Source organism: Lactuca virosa, chromosome 1, assembly GCF_052849685.1.
Source record: "Lactuca virosa cultivar CGN04683 chromosome 1, Lactuca_virosa_CGN04683_v6, whole genome shotgun sequence".
Classification (NCBI taxonomy): domain Eukaryota; kingdom Viridiplantae; phylum Streptophyta; class Magnoliopsida; order Asterales; family Asteraceae; genus Lactuca; species Lactuca virosa.
The window spans coordinates 326,798,486-326,821,736 of record NC_136426.1 but is presented as its reverse complement, the minus strand read 5'-3'; the positions used below and the strand labels follow the sequence as shown (position 1 = coordinate 326,821,736).

The window sequence follows — 23,251 nt, the reverse complement described above, 5'->3', positions numbered from 1 at the left end:
TAGCTTAATCATTTTGAAATATTTCACAACCTTTTTATATTTATAGAGGAGGAGACATTCTTTTGTTTACTCTCACCATCAATGTGGGATGAAGACATTTTAATTAAACTTTTTTCTTTATTTGCCAATAATTTCATTTTGTTAAATAAAATATTAAATAACAAAAATAAAACGTTATCCTGAAAATTTATTGTTCAGTAGTTTCATTTTTCAGTAATCTCGTAAGTTGCTATCCAAAAAAGTATGTTTTTACCGAATAACTTTTTGTTAAATCCTAAAATCATAAATTCAGTTAGGTACTTAATACAGAAAGTTTGTTTATATGTATTTTCGTGATCCAAAAGGTCATTATAAAATGAATTCATTTATAAAATATAATCGAGTATATATTTCGTGCTTTTGAATCAAACTGATTTTTCATGCAATTATAATTTTATGTTTGGGTAGATTTTTTTTTTATATTTATATAACATTATGCAACTTATTTATAATATTATCATAAACAATTTGAATAATCATGGGTGTTTCAAATGTATGTGGTGGAAGGAAAATGATTCATTTATCGGTCAAAATTGATCAAACTCGGACCGATTTAACTCAATATATCAAACTACATAACATTTTTTCTACTGAAACCTGGTTTGTATATATTTCGTGTTTTGAATCAAATTCATTTTTCAAACAATTATAATTTTATTTTTAGATAACATATTTATAATATTATTAGAAACAATTTGAAAAATCATGGGAGTTTCAAGTGTATGTGTTGAAAGGAAAATGCTTCCTTTATCGGTCCAAATTGATCAAATTCGGACCAATTCAACTCAATATACCCAACTACATAACGGTTTTTCAACTGAAACTTGGTTTGAACTTGAAAAAATCATGTTCAAAACCATTTTCAGAATTCTAAAATTTAACTAGACAGTTGCCAATAAACACAATCTCACCAAAGAACACCCTCAACAACCTAAAAAGGTAGACATAAGGAAGTTCTCATGGGTTGGTCCATTTTTAAAATGTCAGCATTTTTCCTATTTATAGAAGAGGAAACGTTCTCTTGTTTATTCTCACCATCGATGTGGGATGAAGACATTGTAATAAAACATGTTTTCTTGTTTATAAAACATTATTTAACTTATTTAATAAAACACCATTTCTCTTATTTACCCTTTCTTTATTGTTCAATAGTTCCATTTTTTTATAATCTCGTAAGTTGCTATCCAAAAAAGTAAGTTTTTATTGAATAACTTTTTGTTAAATTCTAAAATTATAAATTCAGTTAGGTACTTAATATAGAAAGTTTGTTTATATGTATTTTCATGATTCAAAAGTTCATTATAAAATATAATATGAGTATATATTTCGTGCTTTTGAACCAAATCGATTTTTCAAACAGTTATAATGTTATGTTTAGGTAGATGTTTTTTTTTATATTTATATAACATTATGTAACTTATTTATAATATCATTGGAAGCAATTTGAAAAATCATCAGAGTTTCAAATGTATGTGGTGAAAGAAAATTGCTTCATTTATCGGTTTAAATTGATCAAAATCGGACCGATTCAACTCAATATACCAAACTACATAACTTTTTTTCTAGTGAAACTCGATTTGTATACATTTCGTGCTTTTGAATCAAAGTGATTTTTCAAACACTTATAATTTTAGGTTTAGGTAGGTGTTTTTTTATATTTATATAACATTATGTAACTTATTTATAATATTATTAGAAATAATTTGAAAAATCATAAGAGTTTCAAATGTATGTGGTGAAAGGAAAAGTGATTCCCTTTGTCGGTCCAAATTGATCTAGCTCCGATTCAACTTAATATACCCAACTACATAACTTTTTTTTCTACTGAAACACTGTTTGAACCTGAAAAAATCCAATTCAAAACCATTTTTTGGAATTATAAAACTTAACTGGATACTTGCTAACATAGACAATCTCGCCAAATAATACCCTCAAAATCCTAAAAAGGTAGGCATGAAGAAGTTCTCATGGTTTGGTCCATTTGAAACATTTCACAACCTTTCGTATTTATAGATGAGGAAACATTATCTTGTTTACTCTCACCATCGATGTGAGATGAATACATTATAGTAAAACACAATTTCTTGTTTATAGAAGATTATTTAACTTATTTATAATACTATTGTAAAGAAATTGAAAAATCGAGTTTCAAATGAATGTGGTGAAAAAAAAAATATTTCATTTATAATCTACTCTAATAAATAAAAATGATTTTGACACATGTCATTCTCTTATGCAATTGGCCACATGTCATTTTGTCATAATTTTGAGATATATTTATTTTCCACTTGTCATTTGTTTCATTTTTAATTTTCAATATATCATTAATTTAATTTCTATAAATTAAACTTAACATAATAACTATTAATTTCAAATTTTCAAATTTGAAATTTCAATTTCAATTTCAAATAAATCTACAGTTTAAACTTTTATATTTAAGATATTGTAATAATTAACCCGTTTAGTATACGAGTCTGACAGCTAAACACATAATTTTAATTTATTAATTTTTCGTATGTTTTTTTCTTATAATTTCCACTTGTTTCATATTTCAAATTCAAATAAACTTCACATGTGATCGTTTTTATTTAATATTTTGTTTTGATCAACCCGAACTAATAATATATAAATAGATACAGTTTATACATGTAAACCTGATATTCAATAAAAATAAAGATAATTAATAAATCTGTATTTATTATATTTGTCTTTATCTGATGGGAATTTTCCATTGAAGATTCGATATTATACTACAGTTAATAGTGTATTGATATCACTAAATACAATATGATCATATTTTAGTCAACGCCCTCCACCCTCTACATTGTCCAATAGTATAAATATATAAACAAAAAGCACTTGACTAGAAGCAAAAATGGAGCTCCAAATCTCCTTTTCTCTCCTCCTTTTTCTTCCCCTCTTCCTCTTCTTAATCAAAAGATTTAGAAGCTCCAACTCCAATGATATAAACAAAAAGCTTCCTCCACAGCCATGGAAGCTCCCTCTACTTGGACACCTGCATCATCTCTTGGGAGCTCTACCTCACCATGCTCTAGGAAACTTAGCCGATAAACTAGGACCAGTCATTCGTCTGCAACTCGGTGAAGTCTCCGCTGTCATAGTCTCATCACCTATTTTCGCCAAAGAAGTCATGAAAACTCATGATCTCTCTTTCGCAAACAGACCCAAGCTTCTAAATGCTGAGATTATTGGATATAACTACACAGACATCGTCTTCTCTCCTTACGGTGACTACTGGAGACAAATGCGTAAAATATGTATCTTGGAGCTTCTAAGTGCTAAAAAAGTCCGTTCTTTCCATTCAGTTCGTGAAGAAGAGTCATGGAACCTCATTCAATCCATTGGCATGCAGGGATCAAAAACAATCAATCTTACTCAGAAAATTTTCATGATGACCAATGTTATCGCGTGTAGGGTCGCAGTTGGGAGCAGATGCAAGGATCAGGCGTTGCTTCTTGCATTGATTCAAGAGACTGTATCTTTAGCCGGTGGTTTTGATTTGTCTGATCTGTTTCCATCTGTCAAAGTTCTGCATTTTCTAACTGGCATGAGGAACAAGTTAGTGAAGATACGCAAGAAGATCGACCATATTTTGGACAGCATCATCTCTGAACATGAAGAACGTCGTGCAGCTGGACAGAACAACCACAACGAAGACCTTCTTGATGTATTATTGAGGCTTAAAGTTGATGGTGGGCTCGAGTTTCCGATAACATCTGACAACGTCAAAGCAGTTATCGTGGTTAGTATATTTAAACTCTTTTATAAATCACAATTCTCTTCCTTAATTAAGTCTGCAAAGTATTTATGTGAAATTGACCAAGAGACCTATTCCAGTTTTATTAGATACTTAGGGGATGTGTTCTGAAAAAAGAAAAAAGAAAAAAAAAAAAACCTAACACGTACTTATAAATACTTGATCTATAATAATTACTTATTGCTGAATAATGAAATATAAATATGATCTCGTATTTTTGTTCGTAATTATTTTGATAATAAATTTAGTGTTATACGCTAAGTTTGGAATAAAAATGTTGTATGCGCATGCCTAACATTCTTATCAAGTACATATATACTTTTCTCATTTTCAAAAACGATGATTCATGATTTTTAAAAAAAGGAAAAGGAAAATTCAAATGTTTCATGTGATTAAAAATCATTCATGATACGTGGCAAACTTTCCCTCTTGACCATATACATACTTTCCATGAATCCCAATTCCCTAACATTCTTCCCTCAACCCACGTATACTTAAGCTATCTGGCATACATTTCCCGAAAATGAATTAATATAGTGGAATTTGGATGGTGTTGCAATGACCATGAAAATTATGTCACAGGATATGTTCGTAGCAGGCACAGATACTTCTTCAGTGGCAATTGAATGGGCGATGTCAGAACTAATGAAAAATCCGATGGTGATGAAAAAAGTTCAAGTGGAGCTTAGGCATGCACTCAAGGGAAAAAATAGGATCTACGAGTCAGATATTCAAGAACTTCATTACTTTAAACTAGTGATCAAGGAAACCTTTAGGTTACACCCACCTGTTCCTTTGTTAGTCCCTAGAGAATCTCGAGTGAAATGTGAGATTAATGGATACCATGTTCCTGTCAATACAAAAGTTTTAATTAATGCGTGGAAAATAGGACGTCATCCAGATTACTGGATTGATCCTGAAAGTTTCGTACCAGAGAGATTTAGCGATAACTCAGTTAATATGACAGGAACGGATTTCGAACTTCTACCATTTGGGGCTGGAAGAAGAATGTGTCCAGGGATGACCTTGGGGTTGGCCAACGTTGAGCTTCCTCTTGCAATGCTACTCTATCATTTCAATTGGGAACTCCCAGATGGAACAACATCTCGAGATATTGACATGAGTGAGACTTTTGGAGCTACTCTTAAGAGGAAAAATGATTTGCATTTAATTACAAGTGCTTACAACACACATTAATATGTCTATTTTTTTTTATTATTTTTTTTGAAAGGCGACTTGATGTATGCCTGGTAACCAGGACCTCAATATGTCTAATTTTATAATCGGAAATTTTAGAAAAACTCGTAAAATTTTATCCTAATTTACGAAAAAATCTCAAACTAAAATTTGTTTCTGAAAAAGCATTAATTACCAGTAAAAATGGTGATTTGATCCATTTTTACCGGTTTCATTACTTATCTGGTTTCATTAAAGTCTATTATTTTATCATAATTTACGAATATGTCACAAACTAAAATTTGGTGATGATTTGACCATTTCTCCCTGTAACATACATTTTACCAGTTTATTTTTTGGAATATAAAATACATTGGATATTTTTTGGAATATAAAATGCATCCAACGAAGACTTTAATAATTACATAAACTAACAACAACTTTGTCATTTTTATGTTTATAAGATATTTCAAATAGTCTATCTAAAGTTATGTAACTCAATATATTCATTTCATCAGACATCAGCTCATTTCCTGCTGTTTTTTCCTAAAAACACACATTTTATTGTTTTCATTGCTGACCTAGATACACAGTCATAAATGAGCCGATGAGAGGATATCAAATTTTACTGTAAATGTAACATTATATAAACCATCGTATACATCTTAATTTAATGACTAGGTATCCAAGTCAGCAATGAAACTGATAAAATGTATGTTAAATGCAGAAAAATGTCAAAGCATCACAAAATTTTACTTTGGGACTTATCGTAAATTAGGGTAAAATAATGGGACTTTAATGAAACAAGTAATTAATGAAACCGGTAAACCGAGAAAAATGGGTCAAATCGGCATTTTTACCGGTAATTCATGTTTTCTCGTAAACAAATTTTAGTCTGAGACTTTTTCGTAAATTAGGGTAAAATTTTCGACTTTTTCGAAGATTTCCCTTTTATAATATAACTAGGAGAATATCCATGCGTTGGGCAGAATATTATAATATATGTAACATCCCGATGCTCAGGTACTTCTGAATTCATCCCTATAATTCTATTTCATATCATTTTGGTCCCTAAGTCCAAGAAGTTATGCTTTAAAGCCCTAGTGGCAATTTCGTAATTATGGCAGGAGGAGTACGCCATGTATACATGTGTGTACGCTGAGCGTACTAGGGGGCGTCCTAGTATGCTGGGCGTATACTTATGTACGCGGGGTGTACTAGCTTCAGGAGGAAACCATAATTTTTAGTGTTTAGGTGGTATTTAAGCAACATTATGTCTCATTTCTCCTCACCTTTTCAGCCTCAACATCCTTTGTGACATTTTTGAAAACCCTAGCCCTCTTAATGTGTGTGTTGAGCTCAAGAGTGTGTTCTTGGTGTGTTGAAGGAGGAAGAAGTTGTATTATAGAGCCTTGAAGTGCAAGCAAGCTTGTTGATCTGGAATCTTTCCCTTCTTGAGAAGCTCCAAAAGGTATAAAGTCTATACCTTGATGTCATGATTTTTAGATCCCATTTTTGGGTGTTTTATGTTGCTTTTCTTATCCCAAAGGTCCCATCTTGTGCATGGTTTGTTATTTTCTTTTTGAGCTGTCCTTTCCAAACCAAGGAAGGGTCCTTAGCCATAAAAATGAAGTCCTTTTGGTTAGAATTGCTCCATGCATCTTGTATAAGATCTTAATGGATTAAGACCTTGTGTTAACCTCTTATTAGGCGTGTAAAGTCATAAAGTTGGAGACTTTATGACTCTATGGTGTGTTTTGGTCAAGGAACTAAAATATGGGCTTAAGTGCTTAAGCCATTAAGCACTAAATGGAGTTTGGAGGCTGTGAGGGTACGCCCCACGTACATGGGAGTACGTCCTGCGTACTCGGTCAACCACCCCGACGGTGGTCTTCTGCGAGGCTTCGAGTATGCTAAGCGTACCTCCGGAGTACGCCCCGCGTACTCGCACTGGGTCAGCTCAGTTGGATTGACTCGGTTAGGTCGACTCGGCTGGGTTGACTCGGTTAACTTAGTGGGTTTGACCAGTTGACTTTGACTTTGACCAAGTTTAACCAAGTTTGACCTTGAGGGCATTTTAGGTATTTTGGGATTTAGATGGAATTGGTCATTTGGTGGAAATAGGTATCTATTAGAGAGCTGATATTCGGAGTCGGGCCTCATCAGTTCTGTTCAGTTTGAGAGGTGAGTTTTTCTTCACTGTACTTGCGGGTCGAAGGCACCAATGTTGGCCCTTTGGATTGATATCCTATTATGCATGCTATTGTGTTGTAGTGATCTATTGAATCGGTATCCTGGTATATAGGATGATGCTATGCTTAGTGATATGTTAGATCTGTATGACTATCTGTATATGCTAGCTAGGGTTTGATATGGTATATGTTGATATGTGACAGTTTGTTGGGTTGAGGCAGTCCTGCTATGTGCTCAAGGCCAAAAGACCCAGGGCGTCCCGGATAGACTGGAGGCCAGTGGGGGGTACCAGTAAGGCCGAAGGCCCGGAGAACGTTCCAGATAAGCTGAAGGCCCGATGAGGCATACCAATCATGCTGAAGGTTCTGTGAGCATACCAGATAGACAATAGGCCGGTGGGGTGTTGCAGTCAGACTGAAGGCTTTGTATGCATGTTGTTTGCGATTATTATTATGATTATGTGTTGGTTGGTACTTTGGGGGAAACTCACTAAGTTTTGGGCTTACAGTTTTGGGATTATGTTTCAGGTACCTCAGATGATCGTGGGAAGGCGAAGGCGTGATCGAGCACCTCCTCGTGTTTTGATTTATGATTTTCGGAAAACTCTTACATTAAACTTGTTTTTAAAAATAAGTTGTAACAAATGATGATTTGTGGATTGGTTTTAAAAGTTTAAATTTTTGATGAATTTTATCGATGTTACAAGTTGGTATCAGAGCCTTGGTTTGAGTGAATTGGAGGAATACTCGTGTGAATCCAGTCTCAAACTAAGGAAAAAAAAGATTTTTAAAACAAATTTTCAATGGTTTTCAAAATAATCAAGGAAGATACGATGTGTACGATCAGTCGGAGCCATTAAGTAGACCCCAAATTACCACACAGTTAATTGAGATTATGTTATGATATGTTAGAACAACATGCTAGTAATATGCGAAATCCCCAAATTCACAGTCATTTTTAAAATTTTATTTATGGTTATTTAAAAATCAGAGTATCCTTTTTGAAGAACAATAATACAGAATTTGTTCCCAGAAAAACATGATAAATATATTATCAAAGCATTTCCGAAGAAATGTATTTTATTTATATTAAAACATTGGGATGCCATCGTCAATACATAAACATAAGCATAAACAGACCTTATCTTTATTTACACTAATGGTTTACATCTCCTTTAATCTCTCAATGTAATGTATCTTCACATCATTACCTGTGATAAAAATAAACTGAGTGGGTCAGGTTGGGAAACCTGGTGACTACATAGGGTTTTCAACCCACAATAATATAGTTAATTTGTTTCTTCACGTACTTCAGGTCGAACAATTAACCCGATTACCAATCCCCATTATCTTCTTTATTCTTAAGGATCTACCATAAGAATCATCTATTCTTCCATATTTGTAACGCCTTGTTCCTGGTATGTATTTAACTTATTTATTTATTCATTTTAAGAGAGGGACTCGATGAGTTGGTGGCCCTAACTCGTCGAGTAGAAGGCAGATTAGGCGCATTTTTAAGTTATCCACTCGACGAGTGAAACCCTCGACTCAGTGAGTAGATCGGCCAGGATAAAACCCTAATTTCGGGGTTTTGCACCCTATTTAAGCATCTTAATCCCCACCCCTTGGCCTCATTTACAGCCTCCTTGTCCCAAACCCTAATCCACGAAACCCTAGAGCTTTCTTTGAATGTGTGAGCCACTTTAAGTAATCTTTGTGCATTTTGAAGCTTGTGGAAGAAGAAGAAGATAGAAGGCTCAAGAGGGAAGAAGTAGATCCAGGAACTACACTCCATTTGCTACATTTTCTGGTAATCAAGTCTCTAACTTGATCATTATTTTCTTAGATCTATTTACTTCCACTTTATGGGGGTATTGGTTCAAGAACCTTGACCTTTGGGATTGGACGTCCCAAGTAACTTAAATCTCAGATCTGGGATCTAGGAAGGGTTCCATGGCATAAAGGTGCAAACTTTATGACTATGGAAGCCCCATGCAAGCTTATAAGCATTTATATGGCCACTTTAGCCCTAAAAGACCATGCATGGAAAGAAATCTTGGGAATTTATGTGTCCAACTGATGTTCAAAGCCTAGATCAAGTATATTGTGCCTTGGTTTAGGGTGTTATGGCTTGTGGACCAATATCTATGTTTTAGAGAAGTTAGGGCTTGAGTTAAACCCATTAAGAAGGACTAAGGGCGGGTAAAGATGAAAACTTTACCCTTACAAGTGTATTCCCAGGGGGCAGATGAAGTTTCGAGCTTGGATCTGAAGAGTAGGAGCTTAATCCATTCAGATGGCTCAATCAGACAGGGGAACTTGGCGAGTCCATAGAGGGACTCGACGAATTGATTTGGGTTGTCCCGTCTTAGCTTAAGGCAAGAACTCGACGAGTCGGTAAAGGGACTCGACGAGTTAAATCGGTAGATCGTGACTGAGAGTAGCCTGGATACTCGATGAGTCTGGAGGAGACTCGAAGAGTTAGATCGCGATTTTAGGATCTAGGACTCGGCGAGTTGATGGGGCAACTCGGCGTGTTAGTGCAACCAGAAGGTTGACTTTGACCCAAACGTTGAGTTTGACCCGGGGTAAAATAGTCATTTTACCCTAAGAAGGATTATCAGATTTTGATTAAGTGTTATTATTAAATTGATAGCCAGGGAGTTGCTGGAGCAGCAGTCAGAGATTCCTCACTCAAGTTTTCAGCAGTCAGCCTTGTAAGGTGAGTTTCCTTCAGTAGGAACGAGTCTACGACACCAAGGTCGGCCCGTATATGTGATATGTTAGTAGCTGAGTGTGGGCAGGGCCCGAATCTTATAACAGCCGAGTGTGGGCGAGGCCCGAATCTCGTAGTATTATTTGAGTATAGTTATGTGACTGTTCGATAGGAGTAGATATACTTGTTGTCTATGTGATACTTGTATGCATGTTAGACAACGGAGTGTGGGCGGGGCCCAAATCTCCTAGACAGCGGAGTGTGGGCGGGGCCCGAATCTCATAGACAGTGGAGTCTGGGCGGGGCCCGAATCTCCCAGACAGCAGAGTGTGGGCGGGGTCCGAATCTCCATGATATTGGGTGGGGCCCGTATCTCCAAGTTGCATGTTATGTGTATGGTATGTGGTAGTATGGGGAGACTCACTAAGTTTCGTGCTTACAGTTTTCAGTTTTGGTTTCAGGTACTTCCGGTAGCAAGGGGAAGAGCTCGGGATGATTGCAGTGCACACACCATTTGTTTCAGCCTGGATATCTATGGTTTGAGATATTATGACATGTCTTTTGGATATCTATGGTTTTATTAATGATTTAAAAATGAAATTTTTGGACCGTATTTTTGGGATGTTACAAGTTGGTATCAGAGCCTTGGTTTGAGGGATTCGGGCACACTCTCGGGTGTGTCTGCACTCAAACTGAGGACTTGGTATGAAAATTTTCAAGGAAAATCATTTTTATAAAAAGAATTTTTAAAAAAAGAGGAAAAGAACTTTGAAAAGAGAAAAGGGTGTGGTGCATGCAATCAGCCGAGCTCAAGTAAGTACTCCCAAATTACCCATACAAGTTGATGTTATGATATTTTATGAGAACTGCATGCTAGAGTAGGACTAAGGATCTTGGAAGGATGCCTTATGTGCCTGTTATATGTGTATCAGCTTTATGAGAACTGCATGCTAGATTAGGACTAAGGATCTTGGAAGGATGCCTTATGTGCATGTTATATGTGTATCAGCTTTATGAAATGCATGCTAGTACTGATTGGTCAGTGATATGATAGCTTGATTAGGAGATGATTGATTATGTTTACTCAATGCTCGAATGTTGCTTGCTTTGTGCTTTTAGGAATTCTAGTTATCTTTAACTAACTAGTAAACGAATATGTAAAGTTACATGTTATGAGGACTAAATAATTTCAGAAGGTTAGTTTTAGTTCTATTTCGCAGCTCTTGTCTGAGTCCAACCGTTGTAGGGTAGGACCTCTCATTCGAAGAATTATCTAGTCTTAGTGATATGTAATTGTATTCACGAGCTAGTTAGGGGAGATAGCAGGGACTTCTTATGCAGCTGATGGCAGAGAGTGGGTTGGTGATTACCCTAGGGCAAGCCTAGGATGACATTAGCATGAGATCAGCAGTAGTAGTAGAAGGGACTTGGTGGAGTCGAGGCAGTTCTTGAGGAAAGTACGGATAGATGTGCTACTGAAAGGAGAGGATCCGTACTCGAATCAAGGAAGACTGAGATGGATCCAAGAAACATGTACTGTATTAGATCCCTCGAGATATGATGAGTATATAGATGTTTGTTATGGTGTATTTTCAGTATGGTGATGCTACGTACTAGGCCAGTAGGCACTTCAGGCACTGGTGAGGGATCAACCTCGGGCAATGGGGACGAGCAGCTTGACGAGCAGACGAGGGAGTTCATCTCGTCTGATATCACACGTACCATACTAGACCAGACTCCAGTGATCTTTGGTTCGGTCAAGGAGGGTATTTTGGAGCTTCTGGATGAGAAGCTGAGCGCTTTCCGCACTGAGGTGGCGGCCATGATGGGGTCGCATACACTGACTTTCAGGGAGTTCAGGTCTTGTGAAGCCCCCGACTACCATGGGACTCGAGACCCCATTGCTAGCACCAGATGGTTGGCGGATGTCGCCAACACATTCCGCACCAGCAAATGTCCCGAGGTGGACAAGGTTAGACTTGTGTCCTGTCTTCTGAAGGACAGTGCACGTGACTGGTGGGAGGAGGTTGGGAGAGTCATTGGAGATGATGCAGTTTTGAATGCTATGACCTGGAGTGATTTATCGACCAGGTTCAGGGCCGAGTTTGCCCTTGTGATTGAGGTGCAACAGTTAGCGAGGGAATTCCAGGATTTGGAGCAGACGACGGAGACTGTGGCGGAGATCACCGCCAAGTTTAGGGAGAGGGCCCTTCTCGTTCCGCAGTATGTGGCGGACAAGGAGATGAAGAAGGCCCGATATCATGAGATATTGCGGAGTGATATCCGCCAGTTTGTGAGCCGCTCCAGCTGCAAAACGCTGGAGGATATCATTGCTAGGGCTCGTGAGGGAGATTGATTTAGAGATGGAGAGGACGAGGAAGCCAGAGTTGGTATCTGGTGGGGAGGGCTCAATAAAAAAGCCCAAGGTATATTCCAGAGGGAAGGGCCAGCAGGGCCGAGGCCGCTGCAGCAAGTGCGGCAGGGGGCATGATGGGCCATGTAGGGCTGGTAGTTCGGGCTGCTTCAAGTGCGGCCGAACTGGGCATGTCAGCAAGGATTGTACTGCTACCACCGCCATCACATCATTTGATCTGATTTTCTTTCATTGCAATCAGAGGGGCCACAAGAGGTCCCAGTGTCCGACTTTGACCAGCTACAGGGTGCCTCTTGGTTCTCCAAGATTGATCTGCGATCGGGTTATAACCAGATGCGAGTTAGAGAGGAAGATGTACAGAAGATGGATTTTAGGACTCGCTACGGTCACTATGAGTTCGTGGTGATGCCATTTAGGCTCACCAATGCTCCAGCTGCGTTCATGGACCTCATGAACCGCGTGTGCAGACCGATGTTGGATCAGTCTGTGATAGTCTTCATCGATGATATCTTGGTCTATTCCAAGACTCAGCAGCAACATAAAGAGCACATGAGGGAGGTGCTGGAGACACTGAGGAGGGAGAGACTTTTCGCGAAGTTCTCCAAGTGTGAGTTCTGGTTGCCCGAGGTGCAGTTTCTTGGGCATCTCGTCAACCAGAAGGGTATTCTGGTCGATCCGGCCAAGATAGAGGTCGTGATGCAATGGGAGGTTCCGAGGTCTCCAACTGAGATTCAAAGTTTTCTTGGTCTAGCGGGTTATTACCAGAGATTTATCCAGGATTTCTCCAACATCGTTGTTCCTTTGACCCGACTGACTAAGAAGTCGGTGACATTCTGCTGGGGGCCTGAGCAGCAGGCAGCCTTCGAGACCCTTAGACAGCGATTAAGCGAGGCACCGATTTTGACTCTGCCCGAGGGAGTTGATGACTTCGTGGCTTATTGTAACGCATCGATTACGAGCATGGGTGCAGTTTTGATGCAGAGGGGTCATGTGATAGCTTACGCATCGAGGCAGCTAAAGCCTCACGAGGCTAACTATCCGACACATGATTTAGAGCTGGGGGCTGTGGTTTTCACCCTCAAGATTTGGCAGCATTACCTCTACGGGGTTCGTTGTACCATATACATGGACCACAAGAGTTTGAGGTACCACATGGATCAGCCGAATCTGAATATGAGGCAGCGTCGGTGGTTAGATGTGGTGAAGGATTATGACTGTGAGATCCTTTACCACCCAGGCAAGGCCAATGTGGTGGCCGACGCCCTGAGCGGCAAGGGGGTGGCGGCTCTAATTAGAGATATATGTTTGAGGATGACAGTGATTACTCCACTGCTAGAGCAGATTAGAGAGGCACAGGTTGAGGGCCTGAAGGAAGAGCGCCAGAAGTGCGAGCGGATTGTAGGCTGGGTGGCCTTATTTAATTATGACAGCTGAGGGTTGTTGACCCTGCATGGGAGGGTCTGCGTTCCGTACTGGGGCGGAGTACGACAAGTTCTAATGGATGAGGCCCATAAGTCGAGGTTCTCCATCCTTCCTCGGGTGACGAAGATGTACCGGGATCTTCGCCCTGATTACTGGTGGCCCTGCATAAAGCAGGACGTTCCTTGGTACGTGGAGCGGTGCTTGCCTGCAGGAAGATCAAGGCTGAGCACCAGAGACCACACGAAAAGATGCAACCGCTAGACATTACCGTGTCGAAATGGGAGGATATCACCATGGATTTCATTACCATGCTTCCCAGGATCGCACGTGGAGTAGATTCGATATGTGTCATCGTGGATCGGTTGACCAAGAGCGCTTACTTTATCCCGATCCAGGAGAGCATATCGGTCAAGAAGCTGGCCGAGATATATGTACGAGAGATAGTGGCACGACATGGAGTGCCTGTCTCGGTGGTGACAGACTGAGATGTCCGTTTCACTTCTAGATTTTGGAAGCGGTTTCACGAGGATATGGGTACTCGTCTCCACTTCAGCACCGCTTTCCACCCTCAGATATACGGACAGAGCGTGAGAACGATACAGACTCTGGAGGACATGTTGTGCGCATGTGTTTTGGATACGTATTTTCCGTTACCGGAATTTTCGTATAACAACAGTTACCACGCTAGCATAGACCGACCTCCCTTTGAGATGCTCTACAGGAGGAAGTGTATGACCCCAATCTGTTGGGGTGAGGTCGGTCAGAGTGTCATGGGGAGTACTGAGGTAGTACTCAATACTACAGAGCGGATCCAGCGGGTCTGGAGCAGGCTCCAGATTGCTCAGAGTCGGCAGAAGAGCTACGCCGATAATCGACATTCAGATTTAGAGTTTCAGGTGGGCGATATGGTCCTCCTGAAGGTGTCACCTTGGAAAGGTGTCATCCGGTTTCGGAAACAGGGCAAGCTGGGCCCCAGGTACATTGGCCCTTTCAGGGTTATAGCCCGGGTGGGCAGGGTGGCTTATCGGTTGGATCTACCGACAGAGCTCAGTCAGATCCACAACACTTTCCATGTTTCCCAGTTGCGGAAGTGCTTAGTGGATGATTCAACGATTGTGCCCTGGAGGATATTCAGGTTTACGACAACCTGAATTACATAGGGAGACCAGTGGCGATTCTGGATCGCGAGCCGAAAACCTTGTGGAACAAGGTTGTTCAGTTAGTGAAGGTGCGGTGGCAACACCACAAGGGTTCAGAGTGGACATGGGAGCCCGAGGAGGAAATGAGGGAGCACTACTCAGAGTTATTCGAGATAGCAGACTTCGAGGACGAAGTCTAAGACAAGTGGGGGAGAATTGTAACGCCTGGTTCCTAGTATGTATTTAACTTATCTATTTATTCATTTTAAGAGAGGGACTCGATGAGTTGGTGGCCCTAACTCGTTGAGTAGAAGGAGGATTAGGCGCGGGTTTTAAGTTATCTACTCGACGAGTCAAGCCCTCGACTCGGCGAGTAGATCGGCCAGGATGAAACCCTAATTTCGGGGTTTTGCACCCTATTTAAGCATCTTAATCCCCACCCCTTGGCCTCATTTACAGCCTCCTTGTCCCAAACCCTATTCCACGAAACCCTAGAGCTTTCTTTGAGTGTGTGAGCCACTTTAAGTAATCTTTGTTCATTTTGAAGCTTGTGGAAGAAGAAGAAGATAGAAGGCTCAAGAGGGAAGAAGTAAATCCAAGAACTACACTCCATTTGCTACATTTTCTGGTAATCAAGTCTCTAACTTGATCATTCTTTTCTTAGATCTATTTAGTTCCACTTGTTAGATTAGTGTCTAAGTCCATAACTATAATTGGTATGTACTTGATCCAACTCGGCATGGTCCATTTAGGTTGCATGGCATCGGAACATTTGGATAGACCGTTTGTGAGGTGAAGACATTTGTGACATATTAATATATTATAAGTTCTAATATATTAATATGAAATCATGTTATTTAATTAGTATTGATCAAGAATTAATTTGGACTTAATGTAGTGATCAAAAAGAGACTAATTAAATATATGGGGATTGATTGTGTAAATCATTCATTCTTATATATGTGGGCTTATGATCCATGATTCCTTATGTTGGGTTTAACCCATGTGGTGATCCATGGGTACTCCATGGAGGTTAAAACCCATGGAGCATAAGGAATGGGTAAAGTCATGAGTTACATGGTGTAACCCTAATAGCCACACTATATAAAGACCCCTTTAGCTCAAGAAATTGGCACTAGTGATACATATGTGAGGGCTAGCCGATTTGAGCATGGAGTGTCTTCTTCTCATGGTTATTCCATGTGTTGGTGATGTTGTGTGAACCATTTGAGGTGTCACACTTGGGGCACTAGGCTCTCGAGCTTCATGGAGTCAAGCTACATCAATAAGGTATGTATTTGTATCCAGTTTATTACCCAAGTATCAATGTTTTGTATGCTAGTAAGGGTAATACCTTGGAATATTCATATTTGCATGTATAATAGAGAAAACATAGATTCAAGTTATTTAGGGTTGCATGTACACTTAGGAGTGTTAGAATGCTCATAAACCAACACCACTTTATGGGGGGTTTTGGTTCAAGAACCTTGACCTTTGGGATTTGGACATCCCAAATGACTTATATCTCAGATATGGGATCTAGGAAGGGTTCCATGGCATAAAGGTGCAAAGTTTATTACCATGGAAGCCCCATGCAAGCTTATAAGCATTTTTATGGCCTTTTTAGCCCTAAAAGACCATGCATGAAAGGAAAGCTTGGGACTTTATGTGTCTAATTGATGTTTAAAGCCTAGATCTAGTATATTGTGCCTTGGTTTAGGGTGTTATGGCTTGTGGACCAAGATCTATGTTTTAGAGAAGTTAGGGTTTGAGTTTAACCCATTAAGAAGGACTAAGGGCGGGTAAAGTTGGAAACTTTACCCTTAAAAGTGTATTCCCAGGGGGCAGATGAAGTTTGGAGCTTGGATCTGAAGAGTAGGAGCTTAATCCATTGAGATGGCTCAATCAGACAGGGGAACTCGGCGAGTCCACAGAGGGACTCGACGAGTAGATTTGGGTTGTCCCGTCTTACCTTAAGGCAAGAACTCGACGAGTCAGTGAAGGGACTCGGCGAGTTAAATCGGTAGATCGTGACTGAGAGTAGCCTGGAAACTCGATGAGTGTGGAGGAGACTAGAAGAGTTAGATCGCGATTTCAGGATCTAGGAGTCGATGAGTTGATGGAGCAATTCGGCGAGTTAGTGCAACCAGAAGGTTGACTTTGACCCAAACGTTGACTTTGACCAGGGGTAAAATAGTCATTTTACCCTAAGGAGGACTATCATATATTTGATTAAGTGTTATTATGAAATTGATAGTTGGGGAGTCGCCGGAGCAACAGTCAGAGATTCCTCACTCGAGTTTTCAGCAGTCAGCCTTGCGAGGTCAGTTTGCTTGAGTAGGAACGGGTCTACAACACCAAGGTTAGCCCGCATATTTGATTTGTTAGTAACTGAGTGTGGCGGGGCCCGAATCTTATAGCAGCCGAGTGTAGGCAAGGCCCGGATCTCGTAGTATTATTTGAGTATAGTTATGTGATTGTTCGATAGGAGTAGATATACTTGTTGTCTGTGTGATACTTGTATGTATGTTAAACAGCGGAGTGTGGGCGGGGCCCGAATCTCCTAGACAGTGGAGTGTGGGTGGGGCCTGAATCTCCTACACAACAGAGTGTGTGCGGGGCCCGAATCTCCGAGACAACGGAGTGTGGGCGGGGCCCAAATCTCCTAGACAGTGGAGTGTGGGCGTGGCCCGAATCTCCTAGACAGCGGAGTGTGGGCGGGGCCCGAATCTCCATAAGAGTGGGCGGGGCCCGTATCTCCTAGTTGCATGTTATGTGTATGGTATGTGGTAGTATGGGGAGACTCACTAAGCTTCGTGCTTATAGTTTTCAGTTTTGCTTTCAGGTACTTCCGCTAGCAAGGGGAAGAGCTCGGGATGATTGCAGTGCACACACCATTTGTTTCAGCCTGGGATGTTTATACTCTGATATTTTGATATACATTGATATGATGTTTGAGATATTATGACATGTGTTTTGGATATCTATGGTTTTATTATTGATTTAAAAATGAAATTTTTTGACCGTATTTTTGGGATGTTACAATATTTATTCCTAAGGATTGTCCTAAGGAAGAGGCACAAAGTCCATCGCTGCTAGGGTTTATCTAACAGGCACTAAGTCCATAGCTGCCGATGTTATCGATTAGGCACTAAATCCATAGCTACCAACGTTCATTTGTAAGGGACTAAGCCCATAGCTTCCAATTATCATCTATAGGGCACTAAATCCATAGCTGCCAACGTCCATTCATAAAGCACTAAGTCTATAGCTACTAGGGTTTTTAGAGTACATCTGGTGAACATGTAGTTCAAAAACACCTACAGGTTGTGAGCCTGCTAGCGTTCCAGTGAACTATCTAGAATAGTATATGGTCGTCATCTATACTCTGCTAGATGACTGGATCATCGTTAAGTTCAAGGCTTCTCATCATCTTTCACCTCTCATCATCTACATCATCTTCCATCTCTCATCATTGATCTCATGTTTCATCTACCCATCTTTACCCAATATATTTATAGGTATAAAAATACATATACAGTTTAAATCAAATAAAACAGGTATAAATCGTTCATATAGCATAGTATCAGGAACACATATAATAAGCACATTAGCACGTATTAATATTAAATACTTCATATCTATGTGTATGATGGGAGTAACTATGCACTCACTTGTTAAAGTGATGACTCCAAACTCGGGCAACGCCTTGCTTCTAACAATTTTCCCTTCGACGAAACCTAGTATCATTATCACTAGATTTTAGTCTAATATTTATTGCGACTAACTATTAGTCTAGATTTATTATTAACTCAAGGTCTACGAGCAATATTCTTTTTCTTGTATTATATAAGTGTTAAACAATACTTTTCAACTACTATGTACTGACAGGGGCCAAACATGAAACACCGGAGGGCAGGACCATTTTGGCATTTAAGTTGTTCTGAAATCCAACAACCCTATGCGGTCCTTCAAACCAGATTCCTCGTACCGTGAGTAGTTAAAAGGTATTATAACAACACTTTGTATACTTTATAATACTTAGCACATATATTGTTTATAGGTTCATAGAAACGATAATGAACTTAAACATAAGTTATACTTAAAGTAGGGTAAGCATAACTTACTTACAATGGGGTTTTATCTAGGAGTCGGGCTCTGCAGAGGCAGAAGTTCATCGCTGAATCTTTCTAAAAAGATTCTTGTAGTGCTTCAGCTCTCACCTTACTATACTATAACTACAAAAAGAGAAGTCGAATCATGAGGGACCGAAATGCTCAGGGGATAAGAAGAGAAAAACTCTTGAATCGAGAGAATGATGCAATAAATATGAGAGTCTAGAGGCTCTTATTTATAGTAATTGAATTTTCAAAAACCACCCTTTATAGTTACTTAAATGACTAAACACCCATTTCTAATACTATTTTAAATAGATTTAATGATATTTGTACTAAACTAATGTCGAAAGTACTCAACACTAGTCTTATAACGACCGCATCGTCAATACCTTTCTAATGATATATATATATATATATATATATATATATATATATATATATATATATATATATATATATATATATATATACGTATATATGATTTATACTTTATTTTAATATGTAAATATGCTATTATAAATTGTAACTCATTCATACGAACTCCTTTTTTGACATTATTTATATCCGATACGTAGCTATCGACGAGATCTACAACTTTCGTTTAGACTCCGTCGACTAATTTTTCTAAAATCATAACTCTCCATATTTTTATAAAATTAAATGATTTTGCTAAAATCATAACTCTCTTGTACGGACTCCGATTTGACATTCTTTTTCTCAAAATTCTTATTTTAAAGAGTACTACGATTTTCTTTTTGGTGGCTTTAGCTAAAAGTCAACCATTCTCTTCGTAGCTTTTTAGGTGATACATTCGTTGTGCGCGGCTGACTTTTATATCTTATAAAAATCATATCTAATTCATACGGAGTCAGAAATCTATGAAATTTATATTTACGGGATCGGGAAGACGCGTACTTTCTAAACATTATATATATATATATATATATATATATATATATATATATATATACATATATATATGTGTGTGTGTGTGTGTGTGTGTGTCTGTGTTTTGGCGAACTTATTTTTACGATTTACGGACGATCCGACTGATTTTTCCTATTTTATTATATTATAATAATCATGAAACATGTAATATTCACATAAGTCTTCTTTATTAAATCAAATAGGTTACAATTGTTGACCATAACTATTAATTTGGTTAAGATTATTTATCCTAGATAATCTTTAAAAAAATCATTTTTAACGCTTATTATATCTTAATTGAGTAGTCCGAATCTGCGGGTGTTACAATTATCTTCCCCTTAAGATGACTAGTCCCGAAATCATCAACAAAACAGGGCTTGTATAATGACTCCGTACGTTACCTTTCCATCCTAGGTGGTAATCGTAACTCTTATGTGCTTTCAAATGAGTATCTAACTCTAGGAGTCCTTGACTGCTGGCAGTTCGCAATCTTGCGCCCGCTCTTTATCCTATGTTGGACTTTCAATCGTAACCTTCGAGTTACAAACTCAGTCCTTATTGAAGACTCCAGCTTCTTCTTAAACATACTAAACTTAAAATAAGGTTTTTACTTCGATTATCGTAACAGCCCGATGGGCCCTATCTTAATGACCTCTCATCGTATGATGCACCGCTTAGACTCCGGTCTGTTTAAGTCAGATTCCAGAATGGAAGATACCTTCCTTCATGTTCTAATATGATATAATCACATTCTACCATGTAGCACTTCTAGCTACAAGCTTTTTACTTTAACAACGATCGCGATACTTCTATTGATCGCTTCGATTATCTTTTACTTCAATCTTCTGGCTTAAGTCGGATGCTACATCGAAATTGGTTGTCTGAAACATGTACAATACTTATCTTAGCTGAACTCGATTTGATATAACCATTAGGGTCAGAATAATAATCATCTTCTTGGTCATTACTGAAACGATAGTAACGACATACATGAACAAAACGGAATCAATTACTAACACCTTAGTAACCTTGTGACTTTCCCTAATCCAAGTGCAAGTCGTGTGCTTCTGGTAGTATAGGCCTCTACTACCTTTCACACCTACTCATACTCGTCCCAAGTATTTCCACTCAGTTCATCAAGTCACCATACAAGAATTTCACATAGTCAATTAACACATCGGATAACATAACTAAGGCTTATATTACTTCTTGAAACGATTACATAAATATTCGAGTTCGCCCTACTCTATGCCTCTTATATAGGGCGCTACTTTATAGACCCTTTCTTCTAATCCCTTGCATCATCACCTGCTTCATCAAGGATCATCTGGAATGCTCTTGCCTTTGGCTTTGGCGCAATCAGTCTTGCTACTTCATTTTTCTTCGGGAAACCTTTTTAACATATTCCCCTTGTCTCCACATCCGTAGCATACTTTATCATTAAGTGTACAATCCCTGGAATAGTGACCGATCCTCCCACACTTATAACAAGTCACTTATCCGTCGCATCTCCCATACTGCTTCTTCTTGCACTTTTCACACCACTTGGCTCCATACTTTTGGTCATCCACGTTGGACTTTGAGAATCTTCCTTTCTTATTGGATCTTGAGGATCCTTCAAGCTTCCTCTTTTCTCCTGCCTAATCTTTTTCTAGACCCTTTTCTCTTATCTGGATCTCTACATTCTTAGCTGCCCATATGGCGGCTTTGAAGGTGGTTGCTTGTTTGACCATTGGACCAAAGTCAGCTGGTAATCCATTGGCAAACTTGTTGACCTTGGAGAGTTCAGTTGGAACCAAATAAGGAACACGTTTCATTTTATCCGTAAAACTTGCAGCATACTCGATGACACTCATCCTTCCCTTCTTCGGATTCTGAAAGTCGTTGTTGATTTCCAGAAGATCCTGCTCAGAGCAGTACTGCATTTTTAGTTGTACCAAAACGTATTCACAAGACATCTTACTAGCTTCTCCCTTGGGCATGGTATCGGCTAGTAGCTTCCACCAGCTTAATACCCCAGTCTTCAACAGTGTTACCGCGAGAGCGGTGTTCTGTTTGTTGCTGCAGTCGCAACTTTCAAACATCATCTCCATCTCGAAGATCCAATCCATGACTTCCACAGGTGTTGGGATTCCAGAAAGGCTTGGTGGTTTGGATGCCATGAAATCCTTGTACATACTGTTGGATTTTTGTATACTACAACATCCTATGGTGCACATACAACCCTAAATGCCTTGGATCTATGTTTTCTCTAATTATACATGTAATGGTATTTCCAAAGCATTAAGCCTATAACTAGCATGCAATTGACATATATAATATAAAATACTAGTTAGGATGACATACCTCTTATGTAGCTTCAAACCTTGTTGTATTTGGCCTTAAGAGCTTAGCACCAAAAGTATGAATGCCTAAAATGGCTCACAACTCACCCAGGACAAAGGTGGCTCTTAAGAGAGAATTCCATGCACCAAAACACCTCTATATTTCTTTAAGAAAAGAATCACATGTTTTTGGTCATGAAGTAACATATTTATATGTTGGATTCAAAGGGTCATGGGTATAACCCATACCCATACCCATGGGTTTATGATCCATGGTTCATGTGGCCCAACTCTTTATGTATCCATACATAAACTTAGTACAACATGGATCATAAGGCCAACACATATAAATATAACTAATTACCATAATTAGTCCCCATATATTTAATTAATCTCTTTTGATCACTAAATTAATTACAAATTAATTCTTGATCAATACTAATTAAAACATGTGATTTCATATTAATATATTAGAACTTATAATATATTAATAAATCATATATAACATTCTCTCAAGAGTCCATCCTATCAAATTGTCTTGCTGTTATGCAACCCAAATGGACAATGCTACTCTCAGGTCGAGTACATACCAATAATAGTTATGGGCTTAGACATCTAATCCAACAGTCTCCCACTTGGATAAGTCTAAAACGATTATTGCAAATACGACTCCAAAATCCCGATTAGCAATCGTAGCTCTTAAAAGCCGTTGTCGAACTCTGACCTAGTCAATGACATGTCCATTAGATAAGGGATAATATGATTCCTCCATTCTAGATATCATATGGAATGAGACATGGATTATAATCATTCCCTCTGTCCATCTGTTGTTTCCCGATTTTCGATTTATGATGACCGACTAATTGAAAAAATCAAATCAGTCCAGGCCCGGCCGAGCACCTAGGGTTGTCATCACTAAATCATCAAGGGGCCCACAAATATCGCTTTTCGACCCAAATGCTCGCTTGTACTCACTCATCAAATTACACACAACGATATGTTTTATAACGTCCAAGTTACTGGTGCGTTTACATATGTCAATGTGC

At 38.8% G+C, this 23,251-nt stretch overlaps 1 protein-coding gene across 1 annotated transcript; it reads left to right on the top strand.

Annotated features, from left to right (window-relative positions):
- The first annotated feature begins 2,914 nt into the window (after positions 1-2,914).
- Positions 2,915-5,099, top strand: LOC145110365 (premnaspirodiene oxygenase-like). The gene is made up of 2 exons (XM_079047079.1): positions 2,915-3,802; positions 4,400-5,099. Exons 1-2 carry the CDS (start codon positions 2,915-2,917, stop codon positions 5,012-5,014), a joined length of 1,503 nt encoding a protein of 500 aa, XP_078903205.1. The 3' UTR covers positions 5,015-5,099.
- The last annotated feature ends 18,152 nt before the right edge of the window (positions 5,100-23,251 follow it).